General features: G+C 43.8%; 1 protein-coding gene across 1 annotated transcript in view; it reads left to right on the top strand.

The window, feature by feature from the left end:
* The window catches only part of TANC2 (tetratricopeptide repeat, ankyrin repeat and coiled-coil containing 2), a 272,868-nt gene that overhangs the window by 238,237 nt on the left and 18,421 nt on the right, over positions 1-16,210 (top strand). Inside the window, 5 exon segments of the mRNA XM_026864615.1 lie at positions 1,546-1,654; positions 6,021-6,143; positions 7,240-7,476; positions 9,136-9,321; positions 11,488-11,643. Coding sequence (XP_026720416.1) covers positions 1,546-1,654; positions 6,021-6,143; positions 7,240-7,476; positions 9,136-9,321; positions 11,488-11,643 — 811 coding nt within the window.

Raw genomic sequence — 16,210 nt, 5'->3', positions numbered from 1 at the left:
TTACTCACCAGTGAAAGAGTTTGGTTTATTACATGTAAATGGCGTGTGATGCTCTTTCGCCTATCAAGACCTGGGGATCAAGTCCTGCCTTGTAAGAAAAAGGCATTTTGTTTTCCATCATGCTCCTCCAGTGGGCACGTGTCCACGTCTTACTGGTACCACAAGGTCTGTCAAAGTGTCATCGGGCTCCGCTCAAATGAATCCGTGTCTTATCAGTCCAAAAGGTTCATTGGCAGGGCTTGGGGGAGACCTTGCCAAACACCTGGCTGTGACATGACAAGTCTTTCACTTTTATTCTGAGTTTATTTTGAGACAGGGGTGATCATTCTCCCTGGATGGAGATGCGCTGGTAAATCCCCGCTGTTGTGAAAACTTGTGTCTTCTGTAATCTTTACTTGGTGCTCGGCCATGCGAAGAGCTTTTCTGCTTTACCAAATAGTGATGAGCTAATAACATTCCCTGTCCTTGAAAGCCCTTTTAAAGCCACAGTTGGTATCATATTTTATTTTCTTTGGCTGGAAGGGGTTTGATTGCTTTTATGTGTAGTCGCATTTTTATTTAGTTCCAGAAATAAAGTGGGTTAAAAAGGACTCCCTTGGGAGTACCCAGGGGCTTAAAGAAAACTATGAACTTGTTGGCAAAACCAAGAAAACTGCAAGTCCCTGGACCACTGAGGTCCAAGTGTGGAGCCTCAGTGGCCTCCTCCCCTGATTGCTGGGTCTCCTGCTGTTGTCCACACGTGCCCGTAGGGGCAGATATTTGCCAATCTCATCCAGAAATGGTTTGCAGTACTTCACGTTTTTGTACCGCGTCTGCTTTGTGCGCGTGTGGAGAATCAACTTCTCGCATCTTTGAGAAGACCCGGCCACGCTGAACTGTCATTGTCACAAGCTGGAAGTCTGTGCGTTTAAAAATGTTGGTAAAAATCACCATAAGCGAAGGAAGTTTTTGTCTCTTTTACGATGTTTTGCTTTAAACAGGGCTCCGCATGTAGCTCAGTTAATTTGCTTTGGTTGTCAACCTGGTAGGTCGTTGCCAGAAGCATCTTTATTACTGGAGAATCTGGAGAATGTGTTTCGAAGGGGTTTTACACGGAAATAAAGTTGGTTCTCTGCAGGACGTGTCACAGGGTGGAGAATGTAGTTGTCATTTAAAGGCCATTTTTTCAAAGCGTGGATATTTAAATATGTCATTTTCTAATGACTTCAGGATGGGTGGCATGCTTTCAAAGAACAATTCTCCTCTGCTAAATGGCTATAAAAGTAGCACTTCAGCTTTCATGAAATTGTACCTCTGGTGTTTCCAAATTTACATCTCTCATAGAAAATATATTGCTTTATGTTTGCTGTCCTCTAGCGTTTGGGGGGTTTTGAGCTATCAGTGATCACCAATACTAAAGGATGCAATTAGTTGGTGGTTTACAAGTGAGAATCAGTCCAGCTGTTTTCCCAGAGCTGGATGAGGTTGAAGCAAAACAAAACTTGTCAGAAGTTCTTTTTTTGATGTAACAAGCAAGTACTAACACACTCTTTCTTCTGCTTTTAGGAGTGGCCACACATTACTTGCCTTCTGGTTTTCCCGTCAAGAAGGAAAACTAAATCGACAGCAAACTATTGAACTGGGACACCACATTCTCAAAGCACATATTTTTAAGGTAACGAAAATTAAAATGTAGACGTACGCCAACCTCATCCCCTCTGCATAGAATCTGCCAGCACTGGCAGCATTCAGTCTCTTCTTGTTTTAGGGTTGCTGTAAGAACTGTGATTGCTTCAGGCTGCTGAAACGTGTAGAAGTGAGCTTTAGAAAGTTGGCAATGCTATATAAGAAATCCTTGAAATTAATCCGTCCTTCAGACTGTAAATTCAGCAGATAGCCTCCTTACCTAAAATTACTCTTCTACCGTAAGAGGTTTCTTCCCATGTAAGATGAGTTCCTATAACAACATTGAGAAAAAAATAAATCTTTTAAAAGGAGTGGTTTTGAAGAATCCAAAATTTAGGTTGTAAAGAGAAAATGTGATGGTCGTTAAAAATCTGATGGTCGGTCCATTTTTACTCTTCACGCAGACATTTAAGACCTGGATAACTGAAAGGCAGTCTTGGGTGTGAGCATCAATGTGATGCATAAACGAAGTATCATTCTTGTGCCTCTTGGCCCATATACCAGAAGATGGAAATGAGAGGATGGATTTGTCAGGTCACAGGAAATACAGAATTTCTTAAAACTATTGGGACCTGTGGGTGTTTTAACACTGGTAAAAATGAGGCTGTATTTTTATCTGGTCTATGTATGATTTGATAGACTTCAGAACTTCAGCATTCCTGTTGATATTCCTAGAGCAAACAGATAGTTTCTGCCTTGTGTCAGTCCTGTTGGATTTATTTATTGAGTTCCCTGTGCCAAATTCACCGAAGTCTCCTCATTTGGGAAAGTGATGGCTGGAGCCAAAGGGAAGAACCCCAGATGGGTGCATTACCTGATCAGTGTATAATTTTCAAATTTTGAGTTATGTTCCCAAGACCAGATTCAGCAGTGAGTTTACTGTTCAGCTGCCATTTACATATAAATCTGGTTTCAAATCTTCTTCATTTCACACTTCCGTGATAGAAACAAATAACAGGGTTTCAGGCTCTAAACAAATGACAATTTTCATTAAGTGGACAAGTTGCCTGTAGATTCCAGATTTAATTGAGCAATATTTACAATAGTAGAAAATGCCAATTAGCATATGAAAAATGTCAGTACTGCCTTCTGTTTCTAATCACTCAGCAAAATCCTCGGTTTTGCAAGACCGCAGTAAGAATAGTATGTCTCAGTGACAGATAAGCATAACAGTATGTTATTTGGAAGTACTATAAAGTTTTGAAAGGGTTCGGATTAGGTGGATTAGAAACACTGTAAAACTTAGTCTTTTACTTTTCCATGAATAGGCTTATTTTTATTCCTTTGTTTAACAAGTGTTTACTGAGGATTTGTGAGTGTTTACTAAGTGAAACAATAGCTGCATTAGGTTTTGAAGGAGGCAGTGAGCTGGAATATCGCAGACCATATTTAAGGTCTCAAGCATTCTTTACAGAAAATATTTCCGAGAGTATGTACACAAACTCTTTTTCCCGTTGGTACTGAGTGTATTTGTTCCTAAGCAAGCATATATTTTTTTTCCGTTCAAGCTTTTCATTCTGTCTGATCTTTTGCTGAAGCTGTTACCAGTATGGCATGGTTTTTTCTGCCAAGTAGGGAGTGTGTCAGGTCATCAGTTCAGTGTGTTTTTCCTGAAGTTATCGTTGAATGAAGCAGCTTTCCGCAGATGCAAAGGTCCTAATTTTCAAAGTATTTATGGAGGCCTGATGCCATTGTAATTGCATTTTATTTACCCATCATGAAGCCAGGAGAGGATTACAACAGGGCTAAAGCATTTTGTCTAGCCGGAGAGTATTGAGAGCTGAATATAGAGAAAAACTTTGATTAAACAGTGCAGAAAACTTACTTGTCCTTCCCCAGTCCCTGTCGGTTCAAATCCACCAGTACCTTGTGCAAGGTAATAATGGGACACTTGGAATTTCTAGGTGTAAAAAATCAGTGATGCCCAGACACAAGGATGACCTGTCATACAGGTGGCAAGAAGCTTTCACGCTCCTCTCTTCACCTGATAGCTGAGATCTGCTGGTTTTCTTTTTTGAACACAAACATCCTCAAACAGGGGTTTTTTTTGGGGAAAAAAAAAAAAAGTACAAATGTTTTAGTCTTTTAAAGCAATTACCAGTCTTAACAGGAGCATATGGAAACCCAGCTTGGAAAGCCTGGCATGGAATGAAAGGGCAAGAAGAGAAGTGTGCAGTAATGATACAAGTAGACCCAAACTTCAGGCTGACGTATGTTTTGCAAATCAACCAAAGAGAAATCTTCAATTTCATCTTAAATTAGTTAGCTAAAATGTCAGTAATCCAGAAATGGGTGTCCCTCATCCCCAGATTGAGAATGTAATGCCAGTTACAGGCAGAAACACTCGCTTTGGTAGCTACAGGTATGTAAATGTGTCTGATACTCCTTGGAAAACAGCCTTCTAAAGATCTTGCGTTGAAGGTGCCGATGGCCAAATAAAAGAGGAAGCAATAAATTAGAAATGAAGGATGCTGAGAGCTGCATACAAAAGTGCAGGACAAAAAAAAAAAAAAAAGCCTGTTTGAAAACTGGGGTTGTGTGGGGTTGGCAAAGTTATTCAAATAAAACAAGCGTGGTCAGGCCGTGCCTTGGTCCTGTGTCAGATGGTCCCAGCGAAGAGAAAACCACTGATGGTGTTCTGGTGTGATGTTTTGTTAAGTTGGGATTTGCTTTTGCTGAAGGCTTCAACCTGCTTTACACTGCAGGGCAGGAAAGAGAGATGGAAAATAAAGATATGATCTGTAAAATGAGAAATAGAGCAATTTTGTTTCAGCAGCTGAATGATAATGGTGTTGAATGTATTTACTCTTTAAAGGATAAATGTCATCTTTTATGTCTCTCACTAATACCTAACTATATATGTTCTAATACGGCAGTTTAAGATTTTTACGGCGTATGTGATTATCTTCAGATGGCCCTTCTGAAAATACACACTCTTTCCCTTGGTCCGTGTGGTGGTTCAAACAGCTTATGTATGGGTTTGATAGTAGTACAACCATTTTGAAATTATTTTAACTGCTTATTATAAAATTTGTCCAATTATACCGTACTGAATTCACTGAAATTTAGTATTGACCTCTAATGTCCTGTATTGTGTCGTTTCAAAAACAGCATTTAATGGTGGCTAAAATTCCTGAGCGCTTTTTCTGCCTCAACACAAGCAGATCTTTTTTCTCTGTTTAGCTCCCTGAATTTTGAAGGAAACAAGCACATGGAGTTATTTATACGAGCTTGTCTAATCTGTTGCTTCTTTTTATGGTAAAACCATTTCAAGTGACAAATCTGTTGATGGCTGGTGCAATGCTTCAGAATATCTTTCACACAGAGGTATTAGAGGTCTGCAGCTGAGTCCAGCAGCAGGCTTCGATGGTGATTCCTGCACATCTTCCTTTAGAGGAAATAAATCCCATCTTTTGCTGCTGGTTTTCTTCCCACCACCCTACACCGTCCGCACCAGCCTGTTGTACCACAGACTTTCCAAACTGAAATGTGATCCTGCTGCTTTGCACAGATAGAAATGACCACATGGCGTGCAAGGAGGTAGAAATCAGGGTTTGCATATCAAAACAGAATTAAAGATGTCTGTACAGTTTCCATGGAAACAGCAGGCTTTAATGGTAAATCAATAGCAGAGCAGCAACGTATAGGGCGTACCCACATCGCACAGCAGAGCACAACGCGCAGCGAGGCTTGTTGCTGGAGTGGCAAACCCATTCCTCTCATCTTCAATCCAGTCGTTTGTTCCCATCTGTTGGCTACAGAGCAATTATTGCTCCTTCGATAGGAGGGAGGGGGGAAACTTGTTTAACGGTTCTGTGCTCTGCCAATTAGTGTTGCTGGAAAAAGATGTCAGACCTTCCATATACTGTGTATTGCCTGATCATGGACACCAGCTGGAAAAGGTTGGAGACAGTCTGGCATGAGATAGAGGAATATTGTTCTAGGCTGTGGTTGAGACTTCCTTAATTTATCTTATTGTGAGCAGATTTTGTCATCTAGTTTAACCATGTGAATAATAAGGGAACTTTGTGAATCAGTTCTGCCAGAAGAATGTATACTTTATTAAAAAAACAAAAGAAGCAGCGTGCTGTGCTCCTTAACATGACATTTTCTGAGGGTGCTGAATGGATTCAGGTTGCTCACAGTTTAATCCTGCCTTTCCTAAACCTTGGAGATGGCTACAGTACCTGTCCAAGTTATTTCCTACATGCCTATTAATTCACTGCAAAGGTCAGATGTGGCAGATTGTCACATTATCTTGTGTATGGCTGTTCGTTTAAACTCTTTGGAGGATCTGCCTGGTGTATTTGAGCATATTTGTAAGCCTGGACCTAAGTCATCTTTTCTTTTTTTAGGGGCTGAGTAAAAAAGTTGGGGTATCTTCCTCCATCCTGCAAGGGCTTTGGATCTCCTACAGTACTGAAGGTCTTTCTATGGCTTTGGCATCTCTGAGAAATCTCTACACCCCAAACATAAAGGTACTGGAGGAGGAGGAGGAGGAGGAAGAGGAGAGCTGGGGTGATTCAGAGCTCACACGAGAAGCTCCCAGCGACACGCAGCAACTACATACAGTGTTTGCTGTAGCTGCCAGCCCGTGGCTGGGGTCCTACCCAGGCAGCACTAAGCACCTTGCTGGGTGCTCGTCTTGAGCTGGGAAGAGGCCATCAGTTCCGCTGGGATTCTGTCACTGCCTGGGATGATCCTCAGCTTGCTCTGCTCTGATCAGGGATCTGCTTTTAATGGCAGCAAGCAAATAGCAAATTTGCGCCTGTGCAAAACGGTTCACTTGCGTTTTTCCGCCCCAAAGATGTGGGATGCAACAGCTGGTGTTGGAATTTAACAGCCCCATAAAGGGCTCTGGCTTAGACAGGCACTAACTTGGAGGTGACGCCAAACACAGTGGCACGGGCTCACACGCTTGCTCAGGCACTGTGTGCCCATTTGCATTGGTAAGGATGAATGTGTTAGCTTAAGTCACCCATCTGTACAGCAGAAAGGATTGCAGTGATAGAGATTTCAAACTGTTCCTCATCTGGAAGGATGATTGCCTCGGCCTCTTCCCATACAGCCTCAGTGAGCCCAGCATCTGTCCCTATGTCCCTTCCTTTCCGCTCTCCAGGATCAGGTAGAGCCTTTTGCACTGCTGCCAAGTGCAGAGGTCCCGTGCAAGGCAGGCAGGGCAATGGGATAACCAAAGCCAGCCCTGGAGAGGATCCCACAGGAAGGACAGTCAGTAAAGTTACTCTCCCCGGCTGTGGGTTTTAATTTCCCATCCTTGTGCAAGAGATGCAGTGTCCCTCGCTGTTACAGCTTGGCTGTGGTGACTTTGTTCTGAAATGAAGTGAGGCTACATCCTTCAAAGTACTTACCAAGCGTTCAGGGGAAAGATTGAACTGTTCCTGCTGCCTAAAATGGGACCATGTATTTGGCAAGCGTTACTCGGCATTTTATGTCCTTTGCAATTTGCTTGGAAATGTGCAGAGAGCCCTGGTTTACATCCTGTCGTTGCCCTGGCAATAAACCCATGTCTCATTGTGAAGCTCAGCTAACAGGAGCTCTTCTCTCCCTGGGCAGGTCAGTCGGTTGCTGATTTTAGGAGGTGCAAACGTGAATTATCGGACTGAAGTTCTGAACAACGCCCCCATTTTGTGCGTCCAGTCTCACCTGGGTTACACGGAGATGGTGGCTTTGCTCTTGGAGTTTGGGGCTAATGTAGATGCTGCTTCAGAAAGTGGCCTGACCCCCCTTGGCTACGCAGCTGCTGCTGGATTTCTAAGTATCGTTGTGCTGCTGTGCAAGAAACGGGCCAAGGTAAAGTGACTGTGTTCCTCTAAAAGCTGATTTACACTATTCTGTGTTTATGCAAGACAGGGCAGAAGCTGCAGGCAGGGGATGGAATGCTGAAGAACATCCTCCGGCAGATGAAGCCAGGATGCTGCTGCGGAGGGTTGGCTTTCTGCTAAAATGCAGGGGCTTTGAAAATCTCATGTTGACACCAAAGCTAAGTAACTCCTGAGAGTCTGTAATTAGTATTCGGGAATTCAGGTCTGAGGTAGGAACTGCTGAATTACGCTGCACTGGTGACCTGTTGAAGGATATTCTGGAGAAGTCCTTGAACCTCACAAGGTTAAAATGGTAACGTTGCTTTTGCAGCATTCTGTAAATATCTCCTTGAGACACATTTTCCAAAAACTTCTATCAGACTTGTCCTAGAAAAATACCCTTTGTTTAGCTTTGTGGTGAGTGTTTGGAGTTTTAATTGTATATAATGAGTCAAGTTTAAATATTTTGTTGAAGAAGAAAATTGTGCTGATTTTTGAAGTGGCGCCTCCTGGAAACAATTTGTGGTTTCTCTATATGTTTAGCTTCAGTTCAAAAAGCAAAATATGGGTTTGTATAGTTTTGGTATGAAAGTCAGGATGACTGAGGGACCCGTTTAGATCTTGCTGTGTTGGCTGTAATAACGCAAAGACAGTATGAAGGCAAGAAAGAATTCTGCTTTTTGTTGGGATATTTTGAGAGAGTTGAGTGGCTGCCCGACACTCATGGGTAAGAAACAGCATTCCATCTCCAAGAACAGGGATATTTGGGCGACACAATGCAATGTAAAAGTCCTGCCACTCATAGCTTTCCTTGAGTATTCCTAACTGTATTGAGGAAATACCCCAAAACCAGCTGGGTTTAGTTTGAAGGCACAGAAAACCGCAACACTGATTGCTGCAGAAGTTGAGAAATGAGAAATATTAGTGTATTAATAATACTAATGTATTATGTGAGAAATATTTCTCATCTTATGTATTAAATAACTATAATTACTATTAGGAGAATGTTTTAAAGTAATACGTTGCAGAGCACTGAAAGGGTTAACCAGGAGGAGGAGGACAGTAGCTGAGCTGTTTTCTCCAAGTTACTGGTATTGGGAAAGGACCTAGAAATCCCAGCTGATGTATTCAGACATCCGAGTGAAAGCCATGCCCCCTCCTGAAAAGCCACCCAAATAAATTCTCTGTTTCCTGCTGACTTCACGTTGGGTTCACACTGTGCGTTCGACTGCAGCTGAGGCACTTCCATGTCTCCTAAAAGAAATGGCATCTGGAAAACAAACTCATTTTCCTTTTGTGGATTTGGATAAAGGAGATGATACCAGTGCATATGATTTCAATCCACAAGAAAACACAATTGCTGGACTTCGGGACACAAATGCTTTTGCAGTCTTTCAGTCTGAAGAAAGCTGAAAAAATAATGGTAACTTACCCAAAGCAAACACTTGTGGCCAAGTGGATGCCTAAGCCTGGGGCAGAGTTGCTTTGGGAATGGTTGTTTTCTGGTCGTGGAAGGGATAGTTTACCAGAAAAATGCACATATTGCACACGTGGCATTATTTTGAAACCGGGGCTGGAAACTCTGAAGAAACTAAAGACGTTTTGCCCATGGATTTGGCTTAATTCTATTTTGTCATCTCTTCTCAAGGTGGATCATTTGGACAAAAACGGTCAGTGCGCGCTGGTTCACGCTGCTCTCAGAGGACACTTGGAGGTGGTGAAGTTCTTGATCCAGTGCGACTGGACCATGGCTGGGCAACAGCAGGGAGTGTTTAAGAAGAGCCACGCCATCCAGCAAGCCCTGATCGCTGCAGCCAGCATGGGTTACACCGAGGTGAGACCTACCAGCACATCGCTGCCTCTGCAGGGGGGGAAGCCAAGGGTCGACTACGTTTCCTAGCCCAAACGTTGACCAAAGAGGGTCTTGGAGGTGGAGTCGGTACTTCTGTCTTACTCTTCCTCCCCTTCCCATCCCAGGCAGCGGGGTTCACAGATCTCTTGGCAAACCCCGTGGTCTGGGCAGGCGTCCAAGAGGAGTAACAAGCCTTTATGTTGTTGGAATAAACCTTTAAGTAAGGGTGGATAAACAGCGTGTTGCTTACGCCGCTCCTCCAGCACTGTTAGGGGAGTGTGAGAACATGGAGCTTTGGACTGGATGTTGTGGAGAGAGAAGAGCCCAAGATCTTCCTCCTATCATACTGATAAATATTTGTGATGTGGAAAACGATGCATGTTTTTCCTACTGAGAAGCAGTCTTTGAGGATTTTTGCATGGGTTGATTTCTTTGCTAAGTTGAGCTCCTCTCATTTACTTGAGTTTAGATTTTGCTTTTGTTAAGCGTAACCCATGAAAACATAGGTAATGTGCTCAGATCAGAGGAGCTAATTAAAAAAAGCTGGGAAATTCTTATTAGCTAAGTGACTGTGAGTTGAACCAATTAGAAGCAGATGTGACTTCAAAAGCGTAAAGGTCTGAACACCGAGAACATAATTTGTAACAGGGGACAGAACTTTTAAAATGGGAATTTCCCCCCAGATAATACTGGTCACCTTTATAACATATAGAAAGGAGTTTTGGAATTGTTTAATGTTTCTGTTGTACCATAAAAGGTGCATGACTGCTTATAGAAAATACTCCAAGTCCCTTTTTGAGGTGTTTGCAGTCACAAGAGATGCAAGCTGATTATTACTTTGCTGGTTTTCTCTGACTTTGGTGATAAAACAAATATTTAGCATGTTTATAAAGGGATCTTATCCCTGGTGGAGCCACACTGGAGACCTTCCTGTGATTATACCCCAGCGTAACCATAATAGACATAGCTTCAGGCTTCAGTCAGGCAACACGAGATCTGCTGAGCAGTACAGCACCCGGCTGGGGGGTCAGCCGAGTGCACGGGGGTTTGTTACACCAAGCTCACACTCTCCCATCAAGGCAGCATCACCCACAGTTGATGCTTGTCTGTAAGTGCCACAGGCATCTCTCCAACAGCATCGTCCACAGAGGAACTCTCCTGGGTGTCTGCTTCCCCCTGTGCCCCTGTCATTCCCAACGTCCCGTTTAGCACTAGAGCATCACTGGCAGGTCATGGGAAAATGGCACTCGTCACCAAAATCCCTGCTCCCCTGTGCTGGTGCCTCTCTCAGGCTGTGCCCACAGGCAGCTGCAGGCAGTGGAGCAGGCATGGCTTCTTCCCAGGTACTCAGAAAAATGCTGCTTGTAGCCTAGATCCCAGCAGGCAGTTGTTTCTCCTAGAACAAGAAAAATGTCTCTGTCCTTCAGTCACTGAAGTAAAATCTCCATTTTCTTCTTAGCCTCTTGCTTTCTTGCATCATGATCCAAACACTGAAATTTTCTGCCAGTTTTCAGTCAATTAAATCCTTTAATTTACCCTTTAAAGAAGTTAATTTGCTTCTCTGGGGTTTCAAGCATCCACAGCTGGAAGAAAAATATAGTGGAAATCTTTTTAACAGTCTGCCTAAAACCGATATTTGCTAGAAAGGAGCTAATAGTTTCTGGAAGTAACTTCATCTTGGCTGGAGTTTAAGATAATGAAGAGGCTAACGATTCTAACTGCACCATTAGATCACTTGCCCGTGACTCAGTTTCCCCAGCAGTAAACGGGGACGATCATGCTCACTGCACCCCTCGGGGTGTGAGTCGATGCTGCTGGGCACGCTGGGGTCTCCTTGGTGGATACGGCTGTTGGGTCAACTGTGGCAGAACAGACCCAGCTATAAGGAATTGGTGCTGCAAAGGCTCATCACGTTCAGTCAAATCAAGACACTCAGGTTGGGTTTTTTGGTTTTGTGGGGTTTTTTTTTTGCTTGTACAGGGCAGCAGGCTCAGTGATTGATCTCTGGAAGAATATTTACTTGAGCTCAGGGTGCCAGGCAGAGATTGTTCCCTTTCCTCGGTGTATTCAGAGCAGCTCGTGTTAAGATGTCAGCACTTTATATAGAACGCATCCAAGTTCGTGAGCTGACATGTCATTTTGTTTTAGATTGTCTCCTACCTGCTCGATCTTCCAGAAAAAGACGAAGAGGAGGTGGAGCGAGCACAAATCAACAGCTTTGACAGCCTTTGGGGAGAGACAGGTGATTTTTGTAGACGCTGTAGCTTCTTCTTGCATGTTTGTGGTTGTACTTATGGGCTTCCCGTCACCTGATGCATCCCTGATCCCTGGCATTGTTTTGATGAAGGGAGAAGGATCGATCAGTTCTGATGATTTGATTTCAGGTGGTTTACAGGTGCCGGGGTGGAGTCTGCGCTCAGCTTAAGTAAAACGGAGAAGTTTGGGGTTCGAAAATCCTGAGCTTCTGCAGCTCCTGGCACTTTTCAGGAGCATGCACGCGTTGCAGCATCTCTGACAACCAGGCCACTAATTTCTCTGAAATGTTTCACGTTAAGTTAGATGGACACAAAAGTTCTGCTCTTTGTCTCATGATATTGGGCATATTTATCCAGAGCATCTCCCAGTTTCTCTCTCCCCTTCCCTGTTCATGCAGCACCATGACTGTTAAATTATCCATTGATTTTCTGCAAAATTCTCGTTATTTAGTACCTGGTAATTAAACAAATGTCCTTTTGTGCAATACTACATCTTTATATTGATGGGTGTAACACAGAAGCCCTGCTTTCCAGACTTCTATGAAAACAAAAGCAGCCATTCACCCCTTCCACTCCACAGATACAAAACTCCATTTTTTGAGATACTCAAACTTAGAGTTGTTAGCTTTTAACTCCAGTGACCTCATAACTATTACCCACTGTCTTTTGTACTCAACTCACTAATCTCCTTGCATCACTGGTAATGTTCCTGTCAAGTTAATACACCAAGGTAATGTTCCTGTCTGGGTAACGGAGCACTGATTTTGATTCTGTCAGCTTTGTTTAAAAATGACACCATCCAAGGGTACAGGCAGTGGCTGGCGTGTGGCTTGGTCTTTGGTCAGGTTTTTTCTGGCTGGAAGCGGAGGATGGCAAAAAGCTGGGTTATGTTTTGAGCTGATTCATACACTGTACATTTGAAAATGTAGCTGTATTAGAGCCTTGTATCGAATGGAGTCTATCAGAAAGTATTGCCCCTGAGCTTTGAAGGACAGAGCTGGAGGAATGAGTCGTCCTAGCAGGGAGCCTGGCTGGTGGCCAGGCTGCTCCAGGCCACTTGTGGGGCTTCGGGGCAGGAGTCAGCTCCTGCACCCGCGGGGACACAGCTGAGTAGAAAGGCCATTGTGCCTCTATTAGCAGAAATAAGGGCAACATATACAAATAAGCAATTTAAAAGTTCCCCTAGGGTGTTATGGGAGAAAAAAGAAATTGGATATGGAATTAGTCAAATGAAATGACCGAGCATTGTAATAGGACAACAGCTTTGCTGTCAGTGAGCTCACAGTGGTGACCAGGCCAGAGACAGCTCATCCAAAGTGTTCTCTGGTGTTTGGGTCCCAAGGGCTAACTTGTAAATAGGATGGTGATCCAGATGCCTTCAGAGTTTGATCAAAAGCCGCAAAGATGTTTCCCTGCAATGTAACCTCATGGACAGCATCAAATGCTACGATACGCTTCTAGAGTTAAGATAGTCCTGGGTTGTCTGGGTGAATCTGGCTAAGCCTGGTATAAAACCATAGGCACTGTCTGAACTGGTGTCTAAACCCTGCCCATCCCTGGGGCTCTGCCTTCGCAGGTCACGCTGTCCTGCTCTCTCCTGCTCAGCCCTGCTCCCCAGTCTGGAAGCTGAGCACTGCTTGTCTCCCTGACAACAAAGTCCAGCTCTTCTCTTTCCTCGTGTCCTGGGCTGTTCTGCCATTCCCAGCCCACTTGTTTCCTCAAGGATGCTTCAGCCAAAGCCTTTTCCACCTCTGCTGTCTCCCTTCCCATACCTCTCCCCCTGGCAGTGCCAAAAGCTGGACTCACACAGAATCTGGGAGTTTCTCTGTCTGAGGGGGGTTTCTGTGTAACTGGGATGGTTGAGAACATGGATTTGTGATTTGCAAATTGCACACAAATTCAGAAGCCATCTCAAAGGATCACCCATACATCCCGTTAAAATTGGTGGCAAAATGGGAAAATGACCAAAATCGACTCAACCACTGAACTCGGCAGTCATTTGTCCTGTCACTGGCAGGACAAGTTTATATAGATCTCAAGACTGTCTTTCATATTGTTTTGTTATTATTTTCCCAGAAGTAAATGGCAGGTTTAGATCAATTTGAAGAGAAATGTTGGTTTCCACCTAAAAATAGCAATCTGCTCTAAAAAATCTGAATCATGTCTTTTTTGATACTTGTTGCTTCTGTATCTAATCTTCCACAGAGCAGAGCTGACTGCCTGGCTTAGTGATATCAGCCTGATATCATCCAAATGGCAGTGCCAAGTTACATCATAAGTTTAGGAATTGCTGACAGCACGCTATAGCCAACTCCAGATGGAATATTTCCCTCTGGGACAAGACTAATATCAAAACCCAGCACAAAAGTATCTGAGTCACTTGTAATAACTCCATCAGATTTGGAGGTGCAAAGAACGACTCCATCAAACTGCATTTGTCTTGCTGCCAGGCTGTGAAACAGATACATGTGCCTTATAGGAGCAATTTAATGATTCCTTCTCTAGATAAAGTTGTTTTTTCTCTAGGAAAACAGACATGTTCTGCACAACAGCAGAGGCAGAATGTGCCATTGCAGATCCCAGGTGTTGGAGACTGGGGCTTGTCTGACGTTGCTCGCTGATGGAGGGGGGCACGTCCACACCTGAAACTTGTCTCAGGTTTTGTTTTGAGCTGTGTTTTGAGAAATGCAGCATCTGTTTTATAGCATTTATGCCAAGACTTTGTTATTGCACGGTGAGTTGTTCTCCTGTCACTACATCCTCTTGGAAAAGCTGCAAAATGAATGTTCCTGTTTTCCAGCCCAGGATCCTGGTCGCTGCTCCTCAGCTGAGCTTGGTGGACTCGCCTTGCTCATGCTGGGCCACAGGAGCTCTCTGGCAGACAGTAAAACTTCAAAGAGAACCATTTCCATTTCTCTCATTTCCTCTCATTACCTTTCCTTGGCTTTTCCAATCTCCTTTCAACTCACAGACAGAGCTTTACCTTGTGTTGTGGGTTTTTTAGAGACTAATGGCTCTTGTAAGGCACATTGGAGATGTCAGAAACAGGTTGGTAAGTCCATCTACAGAGTGCTAAAAGCTTTAAATAAGCAGGTACTTCTAGAATTTTTCCTGAAGTAGTTTAATCGAGCTTTTGGGCTTGGAGAGTTGGACACCAGGCCCAGGAGAGCGCTCTGGGCTTGAGGTGACCAACAGTGGGGCTGGAGTTTGGGGATGTCAGAAGCCACTTTGATTCGAAGGCTGGAGAGATGGGAGGAGGCTCCTGTATTCCGAGCAGCAGCAGACTGCCCAGCTCACTGCAGCTGGAGGGACCAGGGTGGATTATCTAGTCCAACCTTCTGTTCAAATGCAGACTGATGAAGTCAGTGAGTTGGTCTCCTGGGGTCCAGCTGGACTCGGCTCCTTTCACCCCTCAGAGAGTTCCTCTATTTCTGAAGATGGATGCTTAGATATCTGTGCATTATACAAGACAAGCTTAGATGGGTTTCTCTCTGCAGCAGGCAGCAGATCCAGGTCATCAGTGTGGAACCTTCCTGAAGCAGCAAGGTCTGAGTGCTCAGCAGCACAAAAGCTTTTGAGCTTCTGTTGGTTGAGTTGGAGCTGTAAAGGACAGGCTGGAGCTGCACACCCACACCAGTTGCTTTGACCCTGAGGAACAGGGTAGCAAAAAGCCATGTCAGTCCAGGTAGAGTGGATTGCAAGGCAGAGTGGAGTACAGCCATGGATCAAACCATCCTGCTTCAGTAAAGTCTTTTCCAAAGAACATTTCATGGTGAACACCAAACACTTTGGTGTTTTACAGGATTTTCACTGTTGCAAACATAAGTCATTTTGACGTGAAATACCTCAAATTAACCTGCAGCATTTCAAGTGCAGGCAGGTTTAGAAATAGAACCCAAAGCCCTGCGTACCGATCCCTCTGCCGTGCACATTACACACAGTCCTCCTTCTATATTTGTAGCTTACGTTTAAAACCCACATGGATCTGATTATAGATTTTGCAGTATGTTCTGCTTGTGGCAGCAAGATGATTTTTCTTTTAACTCTTGGTGTCTCTCAACCCCAAGAGAAGAGAACTCAACCATAATGTGGAACAGAATAGAGAATTAATTAAATCCCCCAACATTAACAGTGTTGCAGTTGGAAACCCATCAACACCTCGTAATCAACCATCCCACAGAAATGTACTTCAAAGAAAAAACAAGCTACGTCAGTTAGAAATAGACTCCCACCTTCTGCTCAAACTCCTACTAGAAGCAGCAGAGCATCGAGCCAGAGGAGCTGTGCTGAAGTGCACAGAAAGTTAGGGAGAGAAGGGAGGAACTGAAAAGTCTAAAATTAATACCAAAGACGAGTCAAAGGCAGGTCCTGCCCTTGGAACTATTTTCAGATTGAATCTGTTTTTTCTAACCCAACCATACTTCCTGAGGTAACCGAGCACGTTTTGTGAGGGAAAGAACTGTCAGGTGTTACTTCCACCCACCGGTAACATTGTCAGCATCTGTAATACTGGAAATGAGAAGTAATTTTGGTTTTACACAAAGACCCTTGATGGTCAGACCAGTTCTGGCCAGAAACAAAGCCCAGAATTAGCGTTTTTCTTGGAGAACAGGTGA

Source organism: Athene cunicularia, assembly GCF_003259725.1.
Source record: "Athene cunicularia isolate RWA chromosome 27 unlocalized genomic scaffold, athCun1 chr27_part1, whole genome shotgun sequence".
In the NCBI taxonomy this organism is placed as follows: Eukaryota; Metazoa; Chordata; class Aves; order Strigiformes; family Strigidae; genus Athene; species Athene cunicularia.
Note: the sequence above shows the minus strand (reverse complement) of the source record. Positions and strands in the feature narration are given on the sequence as shown.